We start from the raw sequence: 21,856 nt of genomic DNA, 5'->3' as shown, positions 1-21,856 counted from the left end.
GTCATCTGGTGCTAGAAGAAGATGCATTAGCTCCCTTGATAAATCAATGACTACGTAATGCTTCAAAGAATTCACAAGTCAGCAAATGGAAAATTTCATAGCTTTGTTTATGTGTAAGTCATTAAAGAGCAAAAAGTTATAATCTAAGAAAGAGACAGCACAAAGACAGACATCTGAAGCCAAGATAAAAACAAACCATTCACGTAGTATTATGAAGTTATTACCTCTTAAATATCTTTTTTCGGTCACAATCATGGAAGACAAGAAATCTGGAGTAACCATTTTTGAAGAATATTTCTAAGGCAATCTCCTAGAAAGGTAAATCATTTACAGGTTGAAGGAGCGCAGAGCTAACATCAGCACTGTGAAGAGGTCACTATAGCCTGTCAAGTTCTTCAAGGCTTTAAAAACAAAGGCCATGACTTAGTAGCAAGTGTGAAAAAGCATAGCAAAATAGGCAGCAGAAAGGGTATATGAAAGCAGCTATGACAATAGACAACTTGAAGCATTTGATCTGAAGCACACCTTCACATTTTCACCCAAGGTCCAATCAGAGACTACTTTCACAAGTCTCTGTTTTTCAGTTTGGGTAACACAAAACACTTCAATTTCTCATGTTCAAAGACAAAACAAAACAAAAAACATATATATAAATTCATGTGAAGAAAGTCAGTAATTCTACTGCCAACTCTGATTTTCACAAAATGGAGGAAGAGGTGACCATTCTGTTGCTCTGATAGCTCATCAGTGATGTAAGAAAACATGCTTCATACAGTTACTCATAAGAAGACTTAACATCTGTCTACATGTCTGGAGAGTGACCTAACCACTGAAGTACCCCATGTCCTATATATCCTGAAGTAGGTTTCACCTGCTGAAACAGTCTATTTCACATACATCATAGAATATGAACTGAATATCACTGAAAAATTAGACACTTACTAGGAACTTCAGTTAAAACAAAGCATCTTTTCAAAACCACTGGGATGGACTGTAAGAAATAGTGTCAGCCTAACAACTAATGGGCTGATCACTCAATTGAGGGGTGTGTTTTGCACAGAGAAACTCAACAGTCTAAGCAAAAATTGTGCAAGTAGTTATCAGGCACCTAATATTACTGCAGCAGCAGCTTTTACTCAAACAACTGGGAATGTTATTACCTACCTGCAGAAGAAAGCGCATTAGATGGATCTCTTTGATATCATGATACGAGTAACGGGAACACTTCTGATCTCCTACAACATGATCTTTATGACATAAGTTGAAAATGAATGGATCACTGATGCTGAAAAAGTAAAAACAAAACCAAATGAATTTTAAACAAAAGAGACCTGGGAAACCTTCATGAACATGGTAAGTTCTCTTTACAAGACATCTGGAGCACACATGAATTGAAAAGAAGACTACACAACAACAGCAGTTTTGGTTTTTTTTCTTACTAGCTCCTAAAGTAATAACAAATAATTTGAAAACTGGAAAAAAAAACCATTCAATTTATTTTATTTTATTTATTTTATTTTTTATTTATTTTTAATTTTATTTATTTTTACACAAATGCCTGTGGAAGCTGAAGGAAGATTTGGAATGATGAATTTAGGGTATGCAAGAATGTAGACAGCAGTGCTTTCCATCTGCTGAAGTCTGAGCAGCAGCAAGGGAAAGAATTGGGTGGAAGAGCATGAAAGCCAGGGTCAAAGGCAAGCGTCTTGTGGATATGCTGCTGTTATTAACAGATATCAACTTAATTGTTAGTTCCAGTTAATAAGTCATTACTACTATACTACTATAGGTGCATACATGTATTTCAATTAATATCCACAATCTGACCCACAGCAAGCCCCCTAGAAAAGCAACTCAAGTTGTTGTTTTTTTTTTTTATCAGACTGTCCAATCAATCTGGAAGTCATTCGATCAGATTGACTGGTATTGGATTTCGTAAGAATCGGATGCAGAGCAGACAGACTTTCAGCGAATAAAAATACTGAGTTGCTCACCATCCCACTGGGCCCTGCACATGAACACACAGTATGAGCAAAGAGCTAAGTCTAAAAGACTCATTTTCAATATTGATCAGTATCAATAAATCATGAGTCAAAGATGATAGCAGTGTGCCAAATATTAATTATGATTCTCTCTGTCTTGGAGAAACAAACAGAAACTTATGAGATAATGAAGTAAAAGACTCTTGTAATGACTGCTCCATATGAATAAAAGATGGGAGCCAGCCAGAAAGGAACATTAACAGCACTTGAAAAGAATGAAAGAACAGAGACATGTTAGACTGCTCACCATCTCCATCTGTTGGAATTGGGTGTCCCTAAAACATCTCCAAGAACCTACAGTGAATTAGGTTAAACAGTTTCACAAACATGGAAAGGATGGCAAGCTTCTTGCTGTTCTAATTTCATCCTGAAATCCCCCAAAGTCTGTGCAACATCAAAGGCTGAATGTGCTAACACTGAAGTTAATCAAGCAGATCTCTGGGAGGAAAGAATGACTCACCTGGACAAACAGTGTTGCGTACAGGAGACTTCTTCTAGAGGTGACAATACAAAGCATTCACAGATGTAGAAGTGCTCTCTGCCAAAGAGCAGTACTCCTTCCAGAGCTGTGTGCCCCTGCACAACTGCCACAGAGCACTTGAATGAGACCTATTACAGAAGTAAACATAATCAAGAGTGGTTTACACAAGCAAGAGGGACAGCAGGAGCAAGACTTGATGCAGAATGACATATTTGCACCAAAATGGACATCATATTAACTTGCAAGTCTATAGGGACGCAGTCATAAAATCACCAAAAAATTAAGAGCATATGCATTTTTGGAACAAAAGTGGGAAGGTCTGATCTCCTTTTCACCTAATAAATCTACTCCTTTCCCATCTACCTGGGACTGCATCACTATAGAACATAAGGGTCTTGTAAATGTCACAGAAGACTCGATTGCAAAACTTTGTCAGCAATAGTAACATTACAAGAGCTTGGGGTTGAAGCAGTGAGGAAAGAAGTAGCTGACATAACAGTGGCATATAACAAATATGTGTAAAGAATGCAGCAAAAGGGAAAATACTTTTGAAAGTAAAAAAATACACTTATTAAAAAGAAAAACAATAACAACAACAAAAAAACAAAAACAGTAACAAAACCCCACAAGCAGATTCCAAGAAGCGATGAGTAAGGAAAGGATCAAATACTCTTAGTATCTATCCCTCTATGGTCAGGCAAAACAGAATAGAAAATCTTCCACTGGTACTTTCCTATATTTTAAAATATGCCAGTCAAAATACACAAGACTACTATTCCACTTGCCATAAAAGGAAAATTTATTTTAACATTCTGGAATAGCTAAAATGGCCTCCTTCAGCTCCTGAGATTCACTACCCTTTCCTTCCAGTGCAAGAAAAAAAACACAACGCAAAAACTAGTCCTTAAAACAGAGGAATTTTTAATCTAAAATTAAAACACAATGGGAATTTTCAAACAGAATTTCTTTGCAGTTTATTTTAGTTCACTGAAACATTTCTTGGGAATGGATCAGTTTTGATTAAAAAAATACAAAAATCTATCCCTAAGGAGCAATTTTTAAGGCTGAGAGATGGTTTGGGAAAAAACAACAACAACAAAAAACCAACCAAATAAAAAAAAACACAACACAAAGCGATAAAGAGATCAAAAGAATCTCTAATGATTTGGAAAACTGGTGTGCAGGAAATTTAAGTAGAAGTTCTGATTTTAAATTAAGCAAGGTTTCAGTGCAAAGAGTTTTCCTAGCATTCAGAAGCAAGATGCTTTCTGTTTTTCTGCATGAGTTATTTTACTCTTAAAGACTCAGTGACCATACCTCTATGAAACTTAATCAGATCAGGAGTCCAGTATTATTTCTTGCAGATGCTAAAATAGACATGCTCAAAGAGCACTGGATATAGTAAATCACATGAAGACTACTCCAAATCACTATGATGAAGGTACATACAATAAGTCTGTTTTTCTAGAGCCTGCATGTTTCAACTTAGCTTTCTGCCTTTGTTATCTTGCTTTATTTCTGGAGGCAAACCTACAGCCTTTCTTGTCTCCATTCCAAACTGCACACAAGGTTACTCAGGAGACCTGCACTATTACAAACCTTCCAGTCTTGGATGCTAGCATAATTTGACAAAATTATAAAGTTTTCTGCTTTGAAATTCAGTTTGAATGATTGAATTCAGAATGATTGAAATTCAGTACAGAATGAAAACTGCATGAGATGGAAAGATGCAAGAATTCAAAGTGGCAATCCATAAATAGTTCAAACAAAATTTTGATCCCATATTAAAAATAAAAAAATAAAAAAATAAAAAAATAATGAAAAGTAGTTCTTTTCAGCAACAAAATGGAGGTGTTTCATTTTAAAAAATCATTCCTGTAGGAATAGAAGATTGATTTCATTCTGGTTACATTCCAGAATTCTGGAGAAACAAAAGTATTCTAAAAAAATTTTTACAAACAATTTTTGATAAAAATCTCTCCCGTCCTCTTTCCTCTCCAATTATTTTTAGGAAGAACCCAGCATTTCAGTCACCTCTTCCACAGATCCCTCTGGAATGCTTCTCTCCTGGCAACATGCCACCACAGAACTCTGGAGTGCCCACATGTGCACATGCCACTGCACGATTAGAGGCATGTATGCTTGCACTGAGAGTGCTGTTGTATTCTGCTCACATTAGTGAGCCACATGGCTTCCTGAAGTCATTATATAGCAGAAAGATTGCTTCTTCCCAAATGGAAGGTAACTGAATAATGAAACATCAGGCAGTTGCATAAAAAAGCTAAATGGACATAAAATTGAAATTGAGGCTTCTAAGAAATCTGCCTCAGCAAAACCAGCACTTTGTTCCATGTGAAGGCAAAGTCAATTGACCTATTTAACTCTGCTTTATTATTATTTTGTTCTGCTGCATACACAGCTATCATGGGGTTCTGGGCAGGCAGCAGAAGAAACAGACAGACAGAAGTCAAGTAGATAAAGGAGATTCTCAAGTAGAACTAAGCATGAAATTGTATGGGAATAGGTAGCAAGAAAAATAAATAACAAGAAAGGAGCAGGGAGGTGGTGAGTAAAACAGTAAAGAAAAATAAAGACAAGTATGACTTATATCTCTGATCTTCTTAATGTCGAAAAACAAAGAGCCAACAGGAATGGGGTCTGGAATAACTCAAACCACAAATACAGAATTAAAGAGCATTTAGGGTAAAGCTCAGGAAGCAGTAGGGCCAGTCCCAAAATTGCACAGCTTGATATAGAATTAAAAACAACAAGGAAGTTAAGTGCACCAGTGTGAACGCACTTCTCCTATTTATGTCTTATGCTAATCTGAAAGCAGGCGTAAGACACCAGGCACAGCATGCTGAGTCCAGCCATATATTTACAATAATCAGATAAAAGTTTTCAGTGATAGCCCTTTGACTGTATGCATGGTATGAAATCACATGCTGGTCAGAGCAGTACAGGAGGCAAAGCTGTTTCTTGGAACAGCATAGATGAAGCAAAAAGAAAGGCAAGCATGGGAGACCAGGCAGAGCCATGAGACAGGTTGAAAACCCTGCAAAAACTGCAGCTGGTCACCTAGTTAGTTTACAGCACCCAACAAAGGTCAAACTACATACAATTCCTGGAGCTTTAATTGTGGATCAAGATTGCACAGCATGCAGTGAGGACGGTCTGCAGGTCAGCCTGAGAAAGTATTTCCACAAAACCATTCTCAGACCTCTACAAAAAACACTGCCCAAATAGGGAATTCAGACTAGAGATGACAGACTGTGGGTATATTTGAGAGGTACAGATTGTGGCGGGGGCCTGCATACAATTACTAACATGGTCTAGCACAGATAACTGCTTCAGTATTAGGGCAGGACTAGGGCACATTAACAGGTCTTGAAGAGGAAAACCCATGTACCTCTCCTTCTCAGTACAGTCTGCATTCTGTACCGTCAAGCCACTAACAGTCACTGGTTCCAAATCCATTTCTTCATTTCACATTAATACCTCCAGTAGAATTAAATACATTTGCATTGTTAGAAATAGTAGAGACCTTGGGCAGAGTCAGTTCCTCTCATTTGGAGAACAGGGCTTGTTTTTATTTCAGTTGAGTACAACCCTAACAAAGTGGTGTACTACAGAACCCCCACCAGGACAGACTTGTACCTACAAGCCTTGCATCAAAACAGCAGGCAGCTTGAAATTACCACAGATTAAATAAAAACTTTACTGTTCTGTCAAAACAGCACAGAATCCAGTTCATCAGCTACTAGAATCATTAATCAATGACGCAAAGCTGACATAAAATAATTGAATAATTACCTTCTAAGGTATCGCCTAAAGCTCTGTATCTCTTGATTGCTCTATTTGTATGTACAAAGGAATTAAAGCTAAAGGCTTTTTCTTTAATTGAAGGGGGCTAAGGGGAGGGGGGGTAGGCTCCCCCTTTTCCCTGTTTTTCACAAGAGCTGTTTATAAGTGCATCCAGTTGCAGTTGAACAAACAGCAATAAAACCACACCTGTTCTATAGTTTAGGAGTCAGATTTCCAAAGGAATTACATGCCTGAAAACGCAATCAGTCTTTAAAGGGCATACAAGCACTAGGAAGTTAGCTATCTATTCCTACAGAACCTAGTAGCGTTAGCATTGTCCTTCCAGGGAAAACTACAGAGAAAGGAAATTTAAGTCATAGAACCCTACCAAAGGAACACATTTACCCATGTCATAGGGATTCTAGAGTACAGCGTTTTTACATGTGTACAGAAGAATGGATACCCTGAATCAGGGTAAGCAGCTGCCCCGAGTATTAGTAACAGAAGCCTATGGATAGACTATAAGAAACATGCTAGATATATGAAGAGGAAGAAATATTTAATATCTTCTTCTCAGCAATCAATAGCTTAGTGACATCCTGAAGCTCCCTCATCTCTTTAATACCACATCTTGTATTCCCCTATAAATGCAGCCATCTCTAGACACTTGCTTGGAGATGAGAACGGTATATATATACTATTTCTGTCTGCTCTGTTATGTATCAGGGTGCATCAGCTACAACAAATCTGTCAGTAAAGTCAGATCAATGTTATTTAGAGACACAGAGTTTAAAACGACTAGGAATATATGAAACGCAATACGTTGCTTTCACAACTTTTGCTAGGTAAACAGATGCATGCTTTCGTAGTGATAGCCATATACGTCCAGCTCTCGACACCCCTCATAAGATCTTTCCTGCAGTGTTTGTTAGCTTGCTTGTTGTTGAAGACTCATCTTACTTTTCAACAGACACACATGCAGCTCATTAATCACAGCTTAAGAATACATGACAGATTGTTTCATTCTCCTCAGCAGCTCAGTGACCAAAGGAAACGAAACCTGCTTGTCTTTCGTGGCAGGGGTTCAGGCTCAAGTCTGATCCCATCTCAACTGTTAGAAACATTGGCTCAAATTCCTTCTACTTGGAATTAAATTAAACTATTGCAAACACCAAAAAGATAGTAACAAGCCTTGTGATGCCAACTTTGCTTCCTAAGACACACAACACAACACTTTCACAGGTAGCTTCTATCCACTCTCTTCTCCCTCCCAACATCTGTTGGAGCAAAAGCCCTATGCACAGGAGGTGTTTCCTAAGCATGCACTTATCAGGTTTTTAACAATTTCCCAAATGCTGCAGGAAAAGAATATTGGGCATTTCAGAGGAAGGAGACAGAAGAAGATTCATGCCATGGGCACTGCGGCTGCTCTTTGTCCTTGCTTTCTGTTCTGAAAGCTGCCATCTGTCCCGGCCCATTGCCAGCCTGAGAAGTTGGCATCCCTCAGCTGATGATAGCATCTGGAAGCCAGCACTAATAGGATTGTGCTCATACCTCTTGCACACTCAGACGTCTGTCTCACTCCAGGCTCCTCTCAAACAGAAAATGGTGCCAAAAACTAATATGAGTCCTTTAATTTTCCCCTCACGCTAGTTCACTTGAGTTCATGTCCTTCCTCATGACTCCCAGGAATAAACACAGCAAAGCTTGTCCACACCACACCCTGCTCCATCACTCTACAGAAAGTGACTGTGTTAAGGGGTGGGCTGTGCTAACTAGATGGTGCAGTCAGGGTCACGGAGCTGTCAGGAGCTCAGCAGAGATCCTGGGAGATACCATGGGCTTAGAACTGCAAGACATTTTTCAAAGCAAAAAAGCAGGGGAGCACATACAAAAGGAGGTGGGAGGTATTCAAAGAGTACAAAGTACCATAGTGAAGCAGTACATTCAGGAAAGCAGAGAATTAGCTGAAGATGCTCTGTTTGGATCTTTGGGCTGGTTGTCTTTTCTTGACACAGTACAAATCAGACACTGCCCTTTGTGCCTGGTAGCACACCTGTTGGCTGAGCTGGGGTAAGGCTGCAAGAAGACACTCCCAGCAGCCACTCAACTGCAGCAGAACCCTAGAGGAGGCAAGTCAGAGGAATAACCATCTGAACATGTCCTTCTTCAGGCAGTCCCATCTGAACATAGGAAAAGTTTAACACCAAAAACACTTAAGAATATTCAGCACTAATTTCAGCAGCAAGGATGCCATCAGAGCTTCTGCACATGTACCAGGGAAAAAAAAAGAGGTTGAGGCACAGAAAAGGGGATGACTTGTTCCAATCTCCCGACTTCCCACCCTCCTACTTGGATCCCAAGAGGCAGTCCCTGTTCATACTGCACATTAGTACATGCAGAGTTCTTTCAGACTAACAAAGCGTCATTGAACTGCAATGAACTGTAACTGTGCTCCCACAAAAACAAATTGCCTTGGTGTCCTACATAGCTGAGAAGTTATTGCGATGCTCCTAAGATCACTGGCTTCACTATGTGGATGCAGAGCTGCTGCACACTTCCATCTGCCCCAGATGCTGAACCTTACAGCTGCTCACTCCTTCAGCTGAACCTGTTCTTTAATAAGCTCCTTTCTTGCAGCCATGGATTTCAATCTCCCCTTTAATTGATTTATACTAGTCATTTCTATTATTGTCCTTGGCATCTTCCATGCTCTCCCCAGTCCCTCCTTTAAGGAAAGGCATTGTGCCCAGATTTCTGATAGGCCATGCCCTCTTGTTAACTTCAGATTCATTACTCCAGCTGCTTGGATTTCTTAGTCTCCAACGACTTGCTGGCAAACAGAGCTTTATCTTTCTCAACAACAACAAAAAAAGTCAGTTTCTACACCAAAAACCATTTCCCAACCCTTTCGTACTTTCTTCACCTATTACATGCTAACTGCACCTTAACAATCTGGTAGGATTGCTTCAGGCTTGAAAAGATCAGGGAGACAATCCAGCAGCTGGGGACTCAGGTTGCAGATAGAGGAATCCAGTCTCCCTGTCTCAGCTGGTAGACCAGGGTTATTTATAAAGGACTGGCCCTGTTTTTTGGTAGGCAAACAGGTTCCTATCTGCATTTCTCTCAAACAACTCCGCAGCATCATGTTATCCACCCACCTCTTCCACCATGACATACACAGTCTCTGTACTAAAGATAAATGCAAAACCATCTTCGCCTGTATACACACACTGCTATTATACAGCTCTCCTAAGCCCACCAAGAGGTGTCCTTTGGCCTAGGTTTCACAAGTGGTCACTGCTGGGGCTATCTGTAAGGAAGGAGTAGAAGCATCAAAATTTCTCGGCACCCTGCCTGCCATTCTCCTTTGATGCGCTGACAACTGCCATGAACCTCCATTCTATGAGCCTAGACTTAGGGTGGGGTAAACTACAGACATCTACAAGTCTTCTTACCAGCAGCTTATTTCTTTTTGTACCAACACCAAGCTAAAAAATGGCACTCTGCATCTAGTTTCACCAGCACCACACATATAGATTTGGCTTTTGGATCTGGCACTAACAGATCACTGAAAGGTGATAAGAACTTGGGAAAACTGGTGCAGAGTATGTAAAGAAACAGGAAAAGAACCTCACAGTGCCTCACAACTGGAAATTCTAATGAAAAGTTACCATTGTGAAAAGAAAATGCCTAGAGGTCAAATTCTCTTTAACTGTATAACATTGAAAGTGCAACAATGTGTGTTACACGGTCTGTGGTTGGAAGAGGCAAAACTTACAGTTAATACAAGTAAATTAACTACTTTCAAGGTATGAATTTGTATATACATACCTTCAATCCTATGTACTGGCAGAGCAGAAGGGAGTCCAAATCAGAGAGCTTGACTTTGAAAATCTGTTCCTCTACAGTTACTTTAATGTATTTTAAAAAAAAAAAAAAAAAGGCAAGGAAAAGGACTTGTCTAAAGGCTGAACTTCACACTGATTGAGTGCTGCTCAAACATGATATAAGGGAGAAGTCACAATAGATTTGTCTAAACAAGTGACTAGCTGACATTAGGATAACACCCCACCTGCACCCATATGCTCCTGACTTGCTGACAAACTCTGAGCCAACAACATCAACAGCGCTGGATCTGCTGATTTTAATGCAAACAGCCACCTCACGTCTGAATACGTGAAGTTTTCTGTTTAATAGCAATGCAAAAAAAAGCAACAAATATCACTTCACAACAATATGAACAATATGAAACAATGACCAATATCCAGACTAGAGCCATCCCTGTGCTGCAGAAATTAATCAAGCAGCTTCCAAGGCATCACAACATGCACTCTGTGCAGTGCAGTAGGTAGGACGGCTCCAGTTGCGTGGTTAAAGTGCAAACAGCTCACGAGGCAGCCATTTACAAGGCAGGACTGCAGTGCACTAAGTGAGCGCAGGACAGTTAATGTCACCCCCCACTGCTTTTTTTAATACTTCTGTCAGCTCAGCAACACAGTGACTGCTGCTGGAAGAAACACGCCTAGTGTTTCTGACAGCTTCCTGTGGAGTTACACGGAGAAGAGACAGACAGCCTAAAGGCACAAAATGAGATCAGCACACGGAAAACATGCTTCACATTTTCATGCCTGTCTCCTTCTGTTGGGGGAGAGGTACATGTGGGCAGGGAAGAGGAGCAGGAACAGGGGAATGAATTATGTTGTGTAGATAGACAGTGTACCAACAGATCTAATAACATAAGGAAGCCACCACACTGGAGAGCACCAATATGACCCCTGGCAGAACGCCGTAAAATTCAGCTATGATATTGAGACAAAAATAAAATAACTATTTCTATATCTAGGTGCAAACGTCACGCAGCACTTTAACAGCTCAATCTAAGTGATTAAGTCTGACCCCCAGCTTCCACTATGGGATGCTAGCTCCTGAGCCAACTTTCCTCTGGAAGTAAGAGAAGAATGCAGAAGACGAGAGAATGAGGTCAGCTCTGCTCTTTGTGACAAAATTCCTCACAATTGTAGGGAAAATAGCTTTGTGTGGTGTATTTCCAACATCAAGGATTTGGTCTGAAGACACCATTTGTGGGGACTATGCCAAGAGTGGAAGGCAGGTTGCCAGGTCTCTATGGCCTCAGGGGGTTGAATCTATCCAGTATTCAGGGGAAGGTGTAGAAAAAGGTGTGTGAAAGGACAATTAACATATATTGATGTTTTCTCTAGTGTAGACAGAATTAGCCTGAACCAAAAACTGAAAGGAACAGATAGGCCTTCACATCCAAATCACCCCCTGTAATGCCAACTCAAGAAAAGCTAATCTTTACTACCTTTTCATTTTCTGCAAACTCCTGCAATATGATTTGTCTCTCCACACACAGTTCCAAGAAGTCTTCTGAATGGAAACTTTCATGTAGAGCAGGGAAGAATGTTAGCTGGTTGCAGTCCAATCCTTTCTCATCCCTCTCCTCTCCTGATCCATTTAACATCAGCTCTCCTATACCAGTAAGAAAGAGATTGCAATTTTAATGGCAGCTGGATGACAGCAAAAGTATTGGCAATTTAGACATTTGCTTAAACTGTTCTATCTTGGGAAACTGCAATATTTATCTGCCAAAAGAAAACAAAAACAGTCAAGAAGTTTCTCAGTTTCCCCCACCTCTGAAAAAAATTATCAACTTCTGTACTGCATTTCACAAGTCTGGGTTTTTTTTTGTTTGTTATTGTTGTTTTTTTTTTAATTCTTTTTTTTTAATTTCTTTTTTTAATTTTTATTTCAGTGTCTCAAGTAGCAGAAAACCTGGCCTGAAAAAATGAAATACATTGACAACCATCATATTTTGAAAAATCTGGTTCTATTTTGAACACTGAAAAACAATTTTAGAAGCTAATTTTTTGGCAATTTCTCCATCATTCTGTCCACATCTTTGGAAAGTCACTTTTCATTTACCACTTCCCTAAGCCATTTATCAACAGGGTTTAAAGACTATTTTAGAAGTAGAACTGAAGAATCTATAAAATCAGAGGAAAGGCTACACAGTTTTCCTCCTGAAGTTAAGCCATTGAGAACTTTTCAGATGCACAGGAAAGCAAAAAAATAAAGTCTTCATTTCTATTTAGCATTTTCACTTTCAGACCTCTCTGGCAGCAACATAAAATAAATGGAATGTTTATATACTGCCAATAAAAACTGTACCAGTGCTTTTTAGACCAGAACACTATTTTTCCCAAGACTAAATTCTAACTCGGAGCTCCATCCTCTATCTCCAGCTCTCCTTGTGTCCATCCAGTACCCCTACGTAATTTAGCCCTAAATAGTTACCTGAACCCACTTCAGCAGTAGGGGTTGTTACATTTCTGTTTGCTAGGAGAACCTGAAAAGAGACTAGATGTGATGACACTGGAATATGTTGTTAGATAAACATAACTCAAAACACTGCTGTAGAGCAAAACATAGATTTAGAACCACGTTGCAAATAAGTGCCTTGGAAATTCAAATAAATGCATTTCAAAGAACCTAAAGGAATAATTAGATGTAAGAATAAATGTCAACAATTAAGGAAAAGTCTATCGCCCTTTGAAAGGTGACCCTCCACAAGGACTTTTATAGCATAAAATGGTACAGCCCAGTCTGCAGAAGTCTGTCAGATTTAGAACTTTGCATAAAAGCTGAAAATGCCTTGAAGATGGGAACCTCTTGACACTTAAATTGCTTCATCTTCTGACTGATAGAATTTAGCACTTAGACACTATGGAGACAAACAGTACTAAACGTCTCACATACACAGTTCAATGCTTAGTTCAAATGACTCAAACTTTTTTTTTCCTTTTAATTCATCCACCAATTTTAGCTGCTCTAATATGTAAATGACCCTGCTGGATACATACCAAAATACCGTACCTTTGGTATACTGCAAGCAAAAAAAATACCCCAGGTTATAATCAAGCTTATCATACACACGGCAGAGCAAGTTGGTAAATCAGCTGATAGAAATCAGAGGAAAGCAGGGAATATAAATTCACCAGTAACTGCTACAGGATTTGTGCACTTCCTGTTAAAGCTTTTACCTCACTCTTCATTCGCATCATTGTCGCTCGGTTGCTTGCCTGCTGAATCCTCCTCCTCATTCGTGAAGGCCCTTCATAACAATCAAGAATCCATCGCAGCTCTAATGACTGTGAGGAAACTCCCCATGGGCCCTGCCTGTGGAAGAGTTGCTCCTCAAGTACCATCCAGTCCTTAGCGGCTTTGTTGTAACCACACTGCAGCATCTATAGGACAGAACCACTCTGTGTCATTGCTGTGTGCTTACTTCCTCCCATTCAGTGACAGAACCACCCCAGATTCAGAGGGACCAATCTGCTGAATGGGATCGCTGTAGACTGCCGCAGACCCAGCAAATTTGGGACCAACAGCTCACTGAAAAAGTACTTTGAGAAAAGCTACTAGTCAGATACAGCAACAAATACAAGAACTTAGCAAACTCCAGTCTCGTCAAGAATAGCTGTTTCCATTAGATTGCCAGCTCAAAAGCACCAAGCCAAGAGAGCAGCATTGGAGAACTTATTCACTCAATTTTCTTTTCCTAGCCAATGCTCATGTCTAACAGCAACAACTACGCTCAGTGAAAGCAAAACCTGAAAGTCTCAGGAGTATACTGTACTCCTGCTTAGTCCAGCACGAATCTAAATACATATTCCTGGGGAAAAGGTGAAGAAGAACATGAAAAAATATTGCTGTGTTTACCTGTACATGATTCCTGTACAAAGAGGCATACAGCTCCTGTCCAGTTCTTCGGTATCGTTCCATACAGGACACAAATCCCTACGAAAAAAACATCAGAACACATTATGCTGATACAAGGTGCTAAAGGTAAACAGAAAGGCAGAAGTAGGCATTACTATGTTTTTCACAAGAATAATTAGGGACTATGGCCTGTGTTTATGAGCTTGACAGCTCTCCAGAACAGTATAGAGATGCAGCAAATATCTGAGAACAAGCTGTATGATTACTCCAGGGAGGTGAACACCACTTTTAACGAGGGTCATTAGTGGAATTATTCAAGGAGAATGAAAACATTAAATGAGATGGTAAGGTTTCTTCCGTTGAATCTGAAATAGCATTGCAAATAGTATAAAAGACCATTATCTATTGTTGAGATTCCAAGTGACATAAGGATTCAAGATTTCTCACTATAGGTCTGCTCCTTGTTGTATAAACAGAAAGTACAGACAAAGGAATGAGCCACATCACCTTTCTGTTCCTAAAAATATTTTTTATATTTAGGAGCCTGAGTCCAATTTGGCCACAAGTGATTTTCACTATAAATACACTACTTACTGGGAATGTGATGCAGAGATCTCTGAGGTAGCTCTACAGCTATAATACTGTAGAACTGTGCCAGTGTAAAAAGATACCTACAGTAACTGCCTGCTTCGCCACACAGCCCTGAACCCCATCACCACCCAGATACTTCTGGAAACACACATCCAAAAGCAGTCTGACAGAATTTCCTGGCCACCTTTCTTTCCAGAATGCACTAGACTCACAGAACAGTGAAGGTGCATCATCGCTCATGCATTTCATTTGTTATTTTATTTGAAAGAACTTCTCAAGCTGAAAGTCTCTGTTCAAGCACAAAACTGATGCAGTGCTGACAGGAGATTATGAGCTGCACTTTGAACTTCACAAACAGACGTGGCTTTCTGTATGATATGCAATTGCTTTAAGTCTACTTCTCCAGTCACATAACAGAATATAAATCTAGCATCACAGAAGTATATAGGTTAAGTGGTCCATTGTGGGGATTATTAATCTCAGGGAACAGGGAAATGAAATGAGTTTGATTATCTTCACACCTATTTCCCCAAAACCTATATCTTTATAAATATTGGATCACAAGATGTAGCACTCACAGTAGAGACCAATATAAAACACAAACCAGAGAATTTCAAACCATACATCCTGTCTAAGCCTCCCTTCTGGAATGATCAGTAGAAAAATTAAACATAATGGAATACATCATAAGCTGAATTACTATCATCTGAATAGTACCAAATAGAACCTAGGGTACTTAGTGTCATACTAATTCACTAAAATCTTATTTTAGGCTTCAAAGACAATCTTCCAAGCTTTGAAAATGCCAGGATGGTTTTTCTCTATTTCCTTTCAACCTAGGAAATACTGGGTCCCAAGGACTTGAAACAAGAAGCATTAGTTGTCATTATATCTGTTGCCTGATCAAAGACACACAGCATATTGAAAGTCTGTATATACAGTTGAAGCGCTAAGCCACTGCTGAGTAAGCTGCTGGCTTGTTTTACTTTATCTCACAAAGGCACTGAAGAAACAGCTCAGGGTTTGACTTTAATAGACTCATCTACACTCATGGGATTGCTCTCCAGTGTTGTAAAAATTTTTTCTATGCTAACAAAGATTGTTGCTCTATCCATATCTCTCTCCTTGCTCAGTATCTTGCCCTGTGGCTGCCAGCAAGAAGGTGCTAGGATGAGTTCAGCACTTTATTGTTCTTAAGTTAAAAAAAAATAAACAAACAACACCCTCCTGTATGAGGGTGCATTCCCTAGATAAATATTCTACCCTATTACAACTACAGTCTGCCATGTCTGACAGAACACATTCAGAGATCGTATAGGATAGGTTAGAGAGCCTCAAGTACCATGCTAAAGCTTTCACGCCCACCAGATGGGTTTCCAACAAAGGTAAAAGATTCAGATTGCTGCAAGTCACAGCCCATGTCTAAACTGGCTGTGGAAATTCCATATCCTTACTACCTAAAGCCATGGATCAGATGGATAACTTTTAAATGCATGGACTCTGTGCCATGCTGGCAGTGATTCCTCACAGCAAACTGTCTGACTGCTGCTTGCACTGTGCTATAATTAAGTTAACACACAAGGTCTATGTGGTGTGCCGATTACTGCTGGCTGCCAGCCAGGTCTGTACCCCTGCCGTGAAGTCACATTTATTGGTGTTTCCCTGCAGGAAGCCCCTGTTTTACACTGATGAAAGTCATTACATTTTTGTTTGTTTAAAGCATCATTAAACCTGTAATCACAGTTGTGGCCTCACAAAAGTATTCCATAATTCATATAAAACTCCCATAAAGGCTGGACCTAGTAAGCAACAGCATCTCTGTGCTGTTGAGCCAGGCTCAGTGCAGGAGGAGAGCAAAGATCCCAGTTTTTTGTGGACATAGGGTAAAAACCACTCAGAAAAGATGACCAATTCCTCCATGTATTAGCAGCCATTTCAGATACCCGTAGGCTATTCAAGCAGAGCTGGAGCCCTACTGGCAGCTGTTTCAATGTTGCACATAGCTTGTACTTCAGTCATGGTCATCGATCAGACCCCTGAGGTCAAAGCCCACACTCCAAAGACTCTCACCGACTTTGCTGCCCCAGCCCCTCATCTTTGGAACCCATATAGGGATCTAAGAAGGAAAAACTTCTTGTCAGATGAGGCCAGCAGGAAAGACTAACACCACTTCAGCTTCCAAATAACTAGTCATCTTCAACCAGATGAACATGCCCCTCCTAGTGATCATCCTCACAAGAAATCCATCTGGTTATAAAAATGAATGGTTAACAAAACTGGAGATCACCATTACTGGGAAAAGAAAAAACACCATTTAAAAACATATCCAATAAATACAACATATAGACTAGGCTATCATTCACTCAATGTTTGCTCAAAACAATTAGAATATATAGCAGTGATTGACGAATGACTATTTGCCATAACCTCTGAATGAATAAGCAGGTTCCATTACAAATGCAATTGAAATCATATGCTATAAGTGGTTATCCTTTAAAATGTCAACTCTATGCAGCAGATGTAATTCAACAGTGCCACAGGTTAGTATTTCTTTCAAACAAAAAGGAAGTAACTGGCTTTGATAAGTGTTTGTACTGTGTGACATAAGGTTTGTGTTTTTACATAAAAGCAAATCTGAAGGAGGGAAACATGACTAGTATGCAAAGAAAGATCAGACCAAAAGGCCATACTGATCCATGCTTGCTTAGAAGTCCTAGGGTGGTATCATGCTTTAAGTCTTCCTTACAGCAACTCCTCTACTTTGTAGCAGTAGGCACTTGCATTGAAGTTCAATCAGGTCATCTTGCTGCTTCACGTTTTCCAGATAATACTTACAAGCTTGAAAAGATAATGCGATTTATAAGCTCTCTCTCAGAAAACAAAACAAGCAAAAAAACCACAATGAAACAGGCAACAAAAAACAAAACAACACAACCAACAAATGAACAACCAGAAACCAAAGCCATTTTTCCTCATCTTGCAGCATGGAGACATCATGCAAATAAAAACAAACGTGATTAGCATTGAGGTTGGTACACAATAAATGATTGGAGACCTTAGATGTGACAGTAAAGCATGCTTAAAACCTCTGTGGGCAGTGACTGCTAAAGCCAGTATCCAAAAAACAAGCATCACTAGAAACACAAAAAACACGTGAAACTAATGCAAATTCTATATTTCAATCTTTTGTCCTGTCTTGAATCGAGCAGTGAAATGCATTTTTAATGACACAGAACTCAAAGAAATGTGATTTTAAAAGTTCAGTTTCACTTTCAGTTTCTACGCGAAACTGAATCTAGAGCCAACAATCGTCTTGACAGAAAATTTCTGAAATGCCATTACATGCTACAGAGCTAGATTGGCAACAATTCAGTTTTGAAGCTAAACTCTTCCAAAATACAAATACCATCTTGTAGTACTCACTTCATTTCCCATATTCATCCTTTTTCTTCTAATCTAACCAGAACTTCTTTCCCCCTCCTAAAAAGATGCAACTAAATCTGAATACTTTTGGACTTTCCCTGCTAGATCAGGAAAAACACATCAGCCTCAGAAGCAGAGGAATCCAGTTCGCATCCAGAGCATTACAGACAAGCACCCAAGTGTCACAGTGAATTACTAAAGCTGGCTGAAGTCTCCAGTTCACTGACACTGTGGTGCTCAGCCACAGAAGACAAAGGGCTTTCCAATGAAAGCCAAGTCAACCACCACTTCAACATCTAACATAGTGTATCAGAGGCCAGATAACCCAAACAAGCCACCCATCCTGTGACTCAACTACTTTTTAAGTAACAGACCACACACTGGGAAGTGAGTATGTTTACTAAAGAGGATAAATTGTCCCCTTCGATATCAGGTAGCAAACCAGTATACTAAGGCAAATAATGTTCTTAGCAGATCAAAAAGCAGTTTGTCCTAGTCCTTGGCACATACTCTCCACACTGAAGACTGTTTGCACTCTTTTGAATAACAAAATTGTTATTACCATGTGGATTTTGTTACTTTGCCAAAATTCATTTAGCTTTTCAACAGACTGTAGTTCCAGCAGTTAAGTGTGGCATGTGAGCTTCATGCCTCAACCCACTAGGAGGCTAATGCACACTGCCAACTGCTCCTAAGGATCATGGATGGATTCCTGGCATCACCAGTTGGTTGGGGAATAGCAGACTTAATGAGAAAAACCTCTGTATTTCAGTGCACCATAAACATTTCCACACACAGGAGTGATGAGTTTCAAGAGGATAAAACCCAAACTACAGGGTACAAGTGATGAGATTTTTACACTGTATTATCAGCTATATTTTGGCAGCACAGAATCTGCCCCACTTCTATAGCAACTATGTATAATACATATGTAAGCATGCGCACACATCCCTCTTCAACAGCTGATACTACTGAAGACATGGATTCCTATCAAAACAGTTAAAAGTCACTTCCTAATAGCAAAAAGCACAATGTAAGGTGAGGCCTGTGCTTTATTCCTGTCTCTGAGAATGGCTTCTGTGATTCTGGGACAATTCACTCCACCTCTTCAGCACAGTTTCCCTCCTGTTACAGAAGAGGTAGTGAGCACTGAAAGGTAAGGTTTCAGCAATACTGTGACACTGGTATAGGCTTTGAACTCAGGGTCCCAAACACTTCTTTCTCCTGGCTTCCAAGATTATGTTTGGTAAAATGGCACACATTTAAAGGTGATAAAATAATTCTGTAGCTTTTTAGTATCTGTAGGACAATCCTATATTCCACATGATACGCTGCAACAGAAAGCATGAACGGAACACAGACAAGTGCAGCAAAGCTGTATCTTTAACTTGGCTAACAAGGTTGAAAAGAGCATGGAATGACAGCACAGGCCTACACCCTCATTCAGGAGAAATGTTTAAGACCATTCTGCAGAGATTTCTAGGACCTCTGCTGATTTCATGTTCTTTTTTTGCATGTACCACTACCGTTATACTCTCAGCTCTTTTCAAACCCTGCCCCTTGATGGAAATTTAATATCCTCACTAAGTGAACTCCTATGTGTAGTTCATACTGCTCTCTGCAATATAAACCTCATAACTTCTGGAAAAGTTGATCATAATTCTTCTCCTTTTAAAGATTTTCAATAAAAAAATAATATGATTTAGAAATCCCCGTGTATAGCAATTTAAATCAAATCGTTCTCCTGAAATTAATATGAATATGAAACTCCTGAAGAAAACGGATGTCTCTGAACCAAGAAACATGGACAGTGATTTTTCTTTCCATATATTATGCAGAGAAAAATAATTCTGTTTCTAGGGCTTGTCTGTACCAAAATAAAACTTTATCTGCATTCACCCCATTCAATTCAACTGGCACAATCTCTGCTATGTGAAAACAAAACTTTGCATCCAGCAGCTCTTGAAAGATGAGATTTCAATGCTACCAGCTTTAGGCATCAATCTCCTTGGACTGGAATTCCATATCCAAGCTTAAACTTGAACCAGACAAGCTTGAATAAAAAAAATAGAAAAAAGATGAAAAAACACAATTTTTTTTTCACATAACATGTAATTAAGAGACACAGGAATTAACTGTGTAAAAAACACTGAAAATTTCCCTTGGAAGGAAGAGCTGCCAGTAAGAAATTTTGGAAGGGTAACTGATCTTTTGTTGCAGGTTTTAGATAAACTGTAATTGCTATAAATCAAAAAAGGAAAAATGTTCCTAGGATAGATTCCCTACACTGCATTGTGCTGAGACACACCACCTCCTGTAGCAATTGCTGTTGGCTTTTTATGGGGAGACAGCCCAATGATTTGTACTCTCCATTATACTATGTTTATATTCTAATTCCTCTATCAAACAGTGGAAATTAATTCCAAATATTCCAGGATTTTCTATGATTTGTAGCATATAAAATTACATAGCCTCATATTTTTTGCTTTCATTAAGCTGTTCTCCAACCTGCTGACCTCTTGGGCTATTTCTTTATCATCTTCAAAGTATCTGAAACTGATAAATGAACAGTACATCAGATAACTGCTTAAGAGGACATAAAAAATTCTTTGTTCAAAGTTAAAGAAACTTTTACAGCTTGCTGCAGCATACTGTAATTTAGCTTTGAGCCAGTTATTAAACAAGACAATAATATTATAATGGAAATTGTTTAATATACATCATTAATAGCAAAGTGCCTGCGTTCACTAAACTAAAAATGTGTGCTATGAGCAGTTTTGAAATGAATATTTGATTCCAATCTTCCCTTGTGCATTTAATGACATGCTAATTTACATTTTAATTACTTCCTAAGAAATCAAAGCATTTGTTGACAGTAGAACATAATGTCAACTTCACAGTGCACTGTTGGTAGATGGTTAATGAACTTAATTAGATAATTAGTGATGTTAATTATCCTTCTATTATGAAGACAAAAATGTTACACAAATAATGCACTTTTCTAAGAAATACTATTACGTTTGCTTATTTTAACTCTGCTAACTTGAAATGCTGGGATAAGACCAACAGAGTGAAAAGAAAAATATTTGTATAAATAATAATTGTGATACTATGTTTCAGAAATTTATTTAACTTTTATTTCACCTACCATGAACTGTTAAGCATGTGCCTCCCTGTATCCCAAATATAACACATACATTAGTAAGTTCACTTTGTCCAATCCCTGTCTGCTCTTCACTACACCTCCTATAGTCATTTACCAAAGGAGGTCATAACAAAACAGGAAAGAAGCAGCCAGTGTTTGAAGGCACTGACCCACTATAAGCAGCTGAACAAAATGTTGAGCTTTACATTTGGGTGATCAAGGCCAAGTCTTTAAGTCCACATCCACCACGTTGAGATAAAGTTTCTTTCTCACAGACAAAAACAAACATCACTGGCAGCATGTTGAGTTAATACTCACTTTATGTGCTGGAGCCAAGTATTCTCAGCAAGAGTCTGGAGATGTGCATCAGCCTTCCAGTTTAATATTAAACACTCCTGCTTGAGAAGATTTAAACAAAACAACCCTCTGAAATACAGATATCTGCATGCAAATGTGTGACCCAATAGTTTGTGAATGAGCTAAGAATTTTAGTTTCAAGCAGATAATTTCTCCACGTTCCTTTGCACCTAATGCAAAAATCAGTATGTCTATGGCAACCAAAACAGGGAAGCAAAATTAACAGTCAGGAGAGAATGAAGGCATCATACTCATTTTTTAATTGACTCA

General features: G+C 39.1%; 1 protein-coding gene across 4 annotated transcripts in view; it reads right to left on the bottom strand.

Moving 5' to 3' along the window:
* WDFY4 (WDFY family member 4) overlaps window positions 1–21,856 on the bottom strand; it is a 113,949-nt gene that overhangs the window by 37,537 nt on the left and 54,556 nt on the right. For all 4 annotated transcript variants that reach the window (XM_032445415.1, XM_015866825.2, XM_032445416.1 and 1 more), the window contains 7 exons: window positions 14,071–14,148; window positions 13,392–13,595; window positions 12,646–12,697; window positions 11,654–11,820; window positions 2,503–2,651; window positions 1,165–1,285; window positions 225–310 (listed from right to left, as the gene is read on the bottom strand). In XM_032445415.1, coding sequence (XP_032301306.1) covers window positions 225–310; window positions 1,165–1,285; window positions 2,503–2,651; window positions 11,654–11,820; window positions 12,646–12,697; window positions 13,392–13,595; window positions 14,071–14,148 — 857 coding nt within the window. The remainder of the gene's footprint in view (window positions 1–224; window positions 311–1,164; window positions 1,286–2,502; window positions 2,652–11,653; window positions 11,821–12,645; window positions 12,698–13,391; window positions 13,596–14,070; window positions 14,149–21,856) is intronic.

Source organism: Coturnix japonica, chromosome 6 (assembly GCF_001577835.2).
Source record: "Coturnix japonica isolate 7356 chromosome 6, Coturnix japonica 2.1, whole genome shotgun sequence".
NCBI classification, from domain to species: domain Eukaryota; kingdom Metazoa; phylum Chordata; class Aves; order Galliformes; family Phasianidae; genus Coturnix; species Coturnix japonica.
Note: the sequence above shows the minus strand (reverse complement) of the source record. Positions and strands in the feature narration are given on the sequence as shown.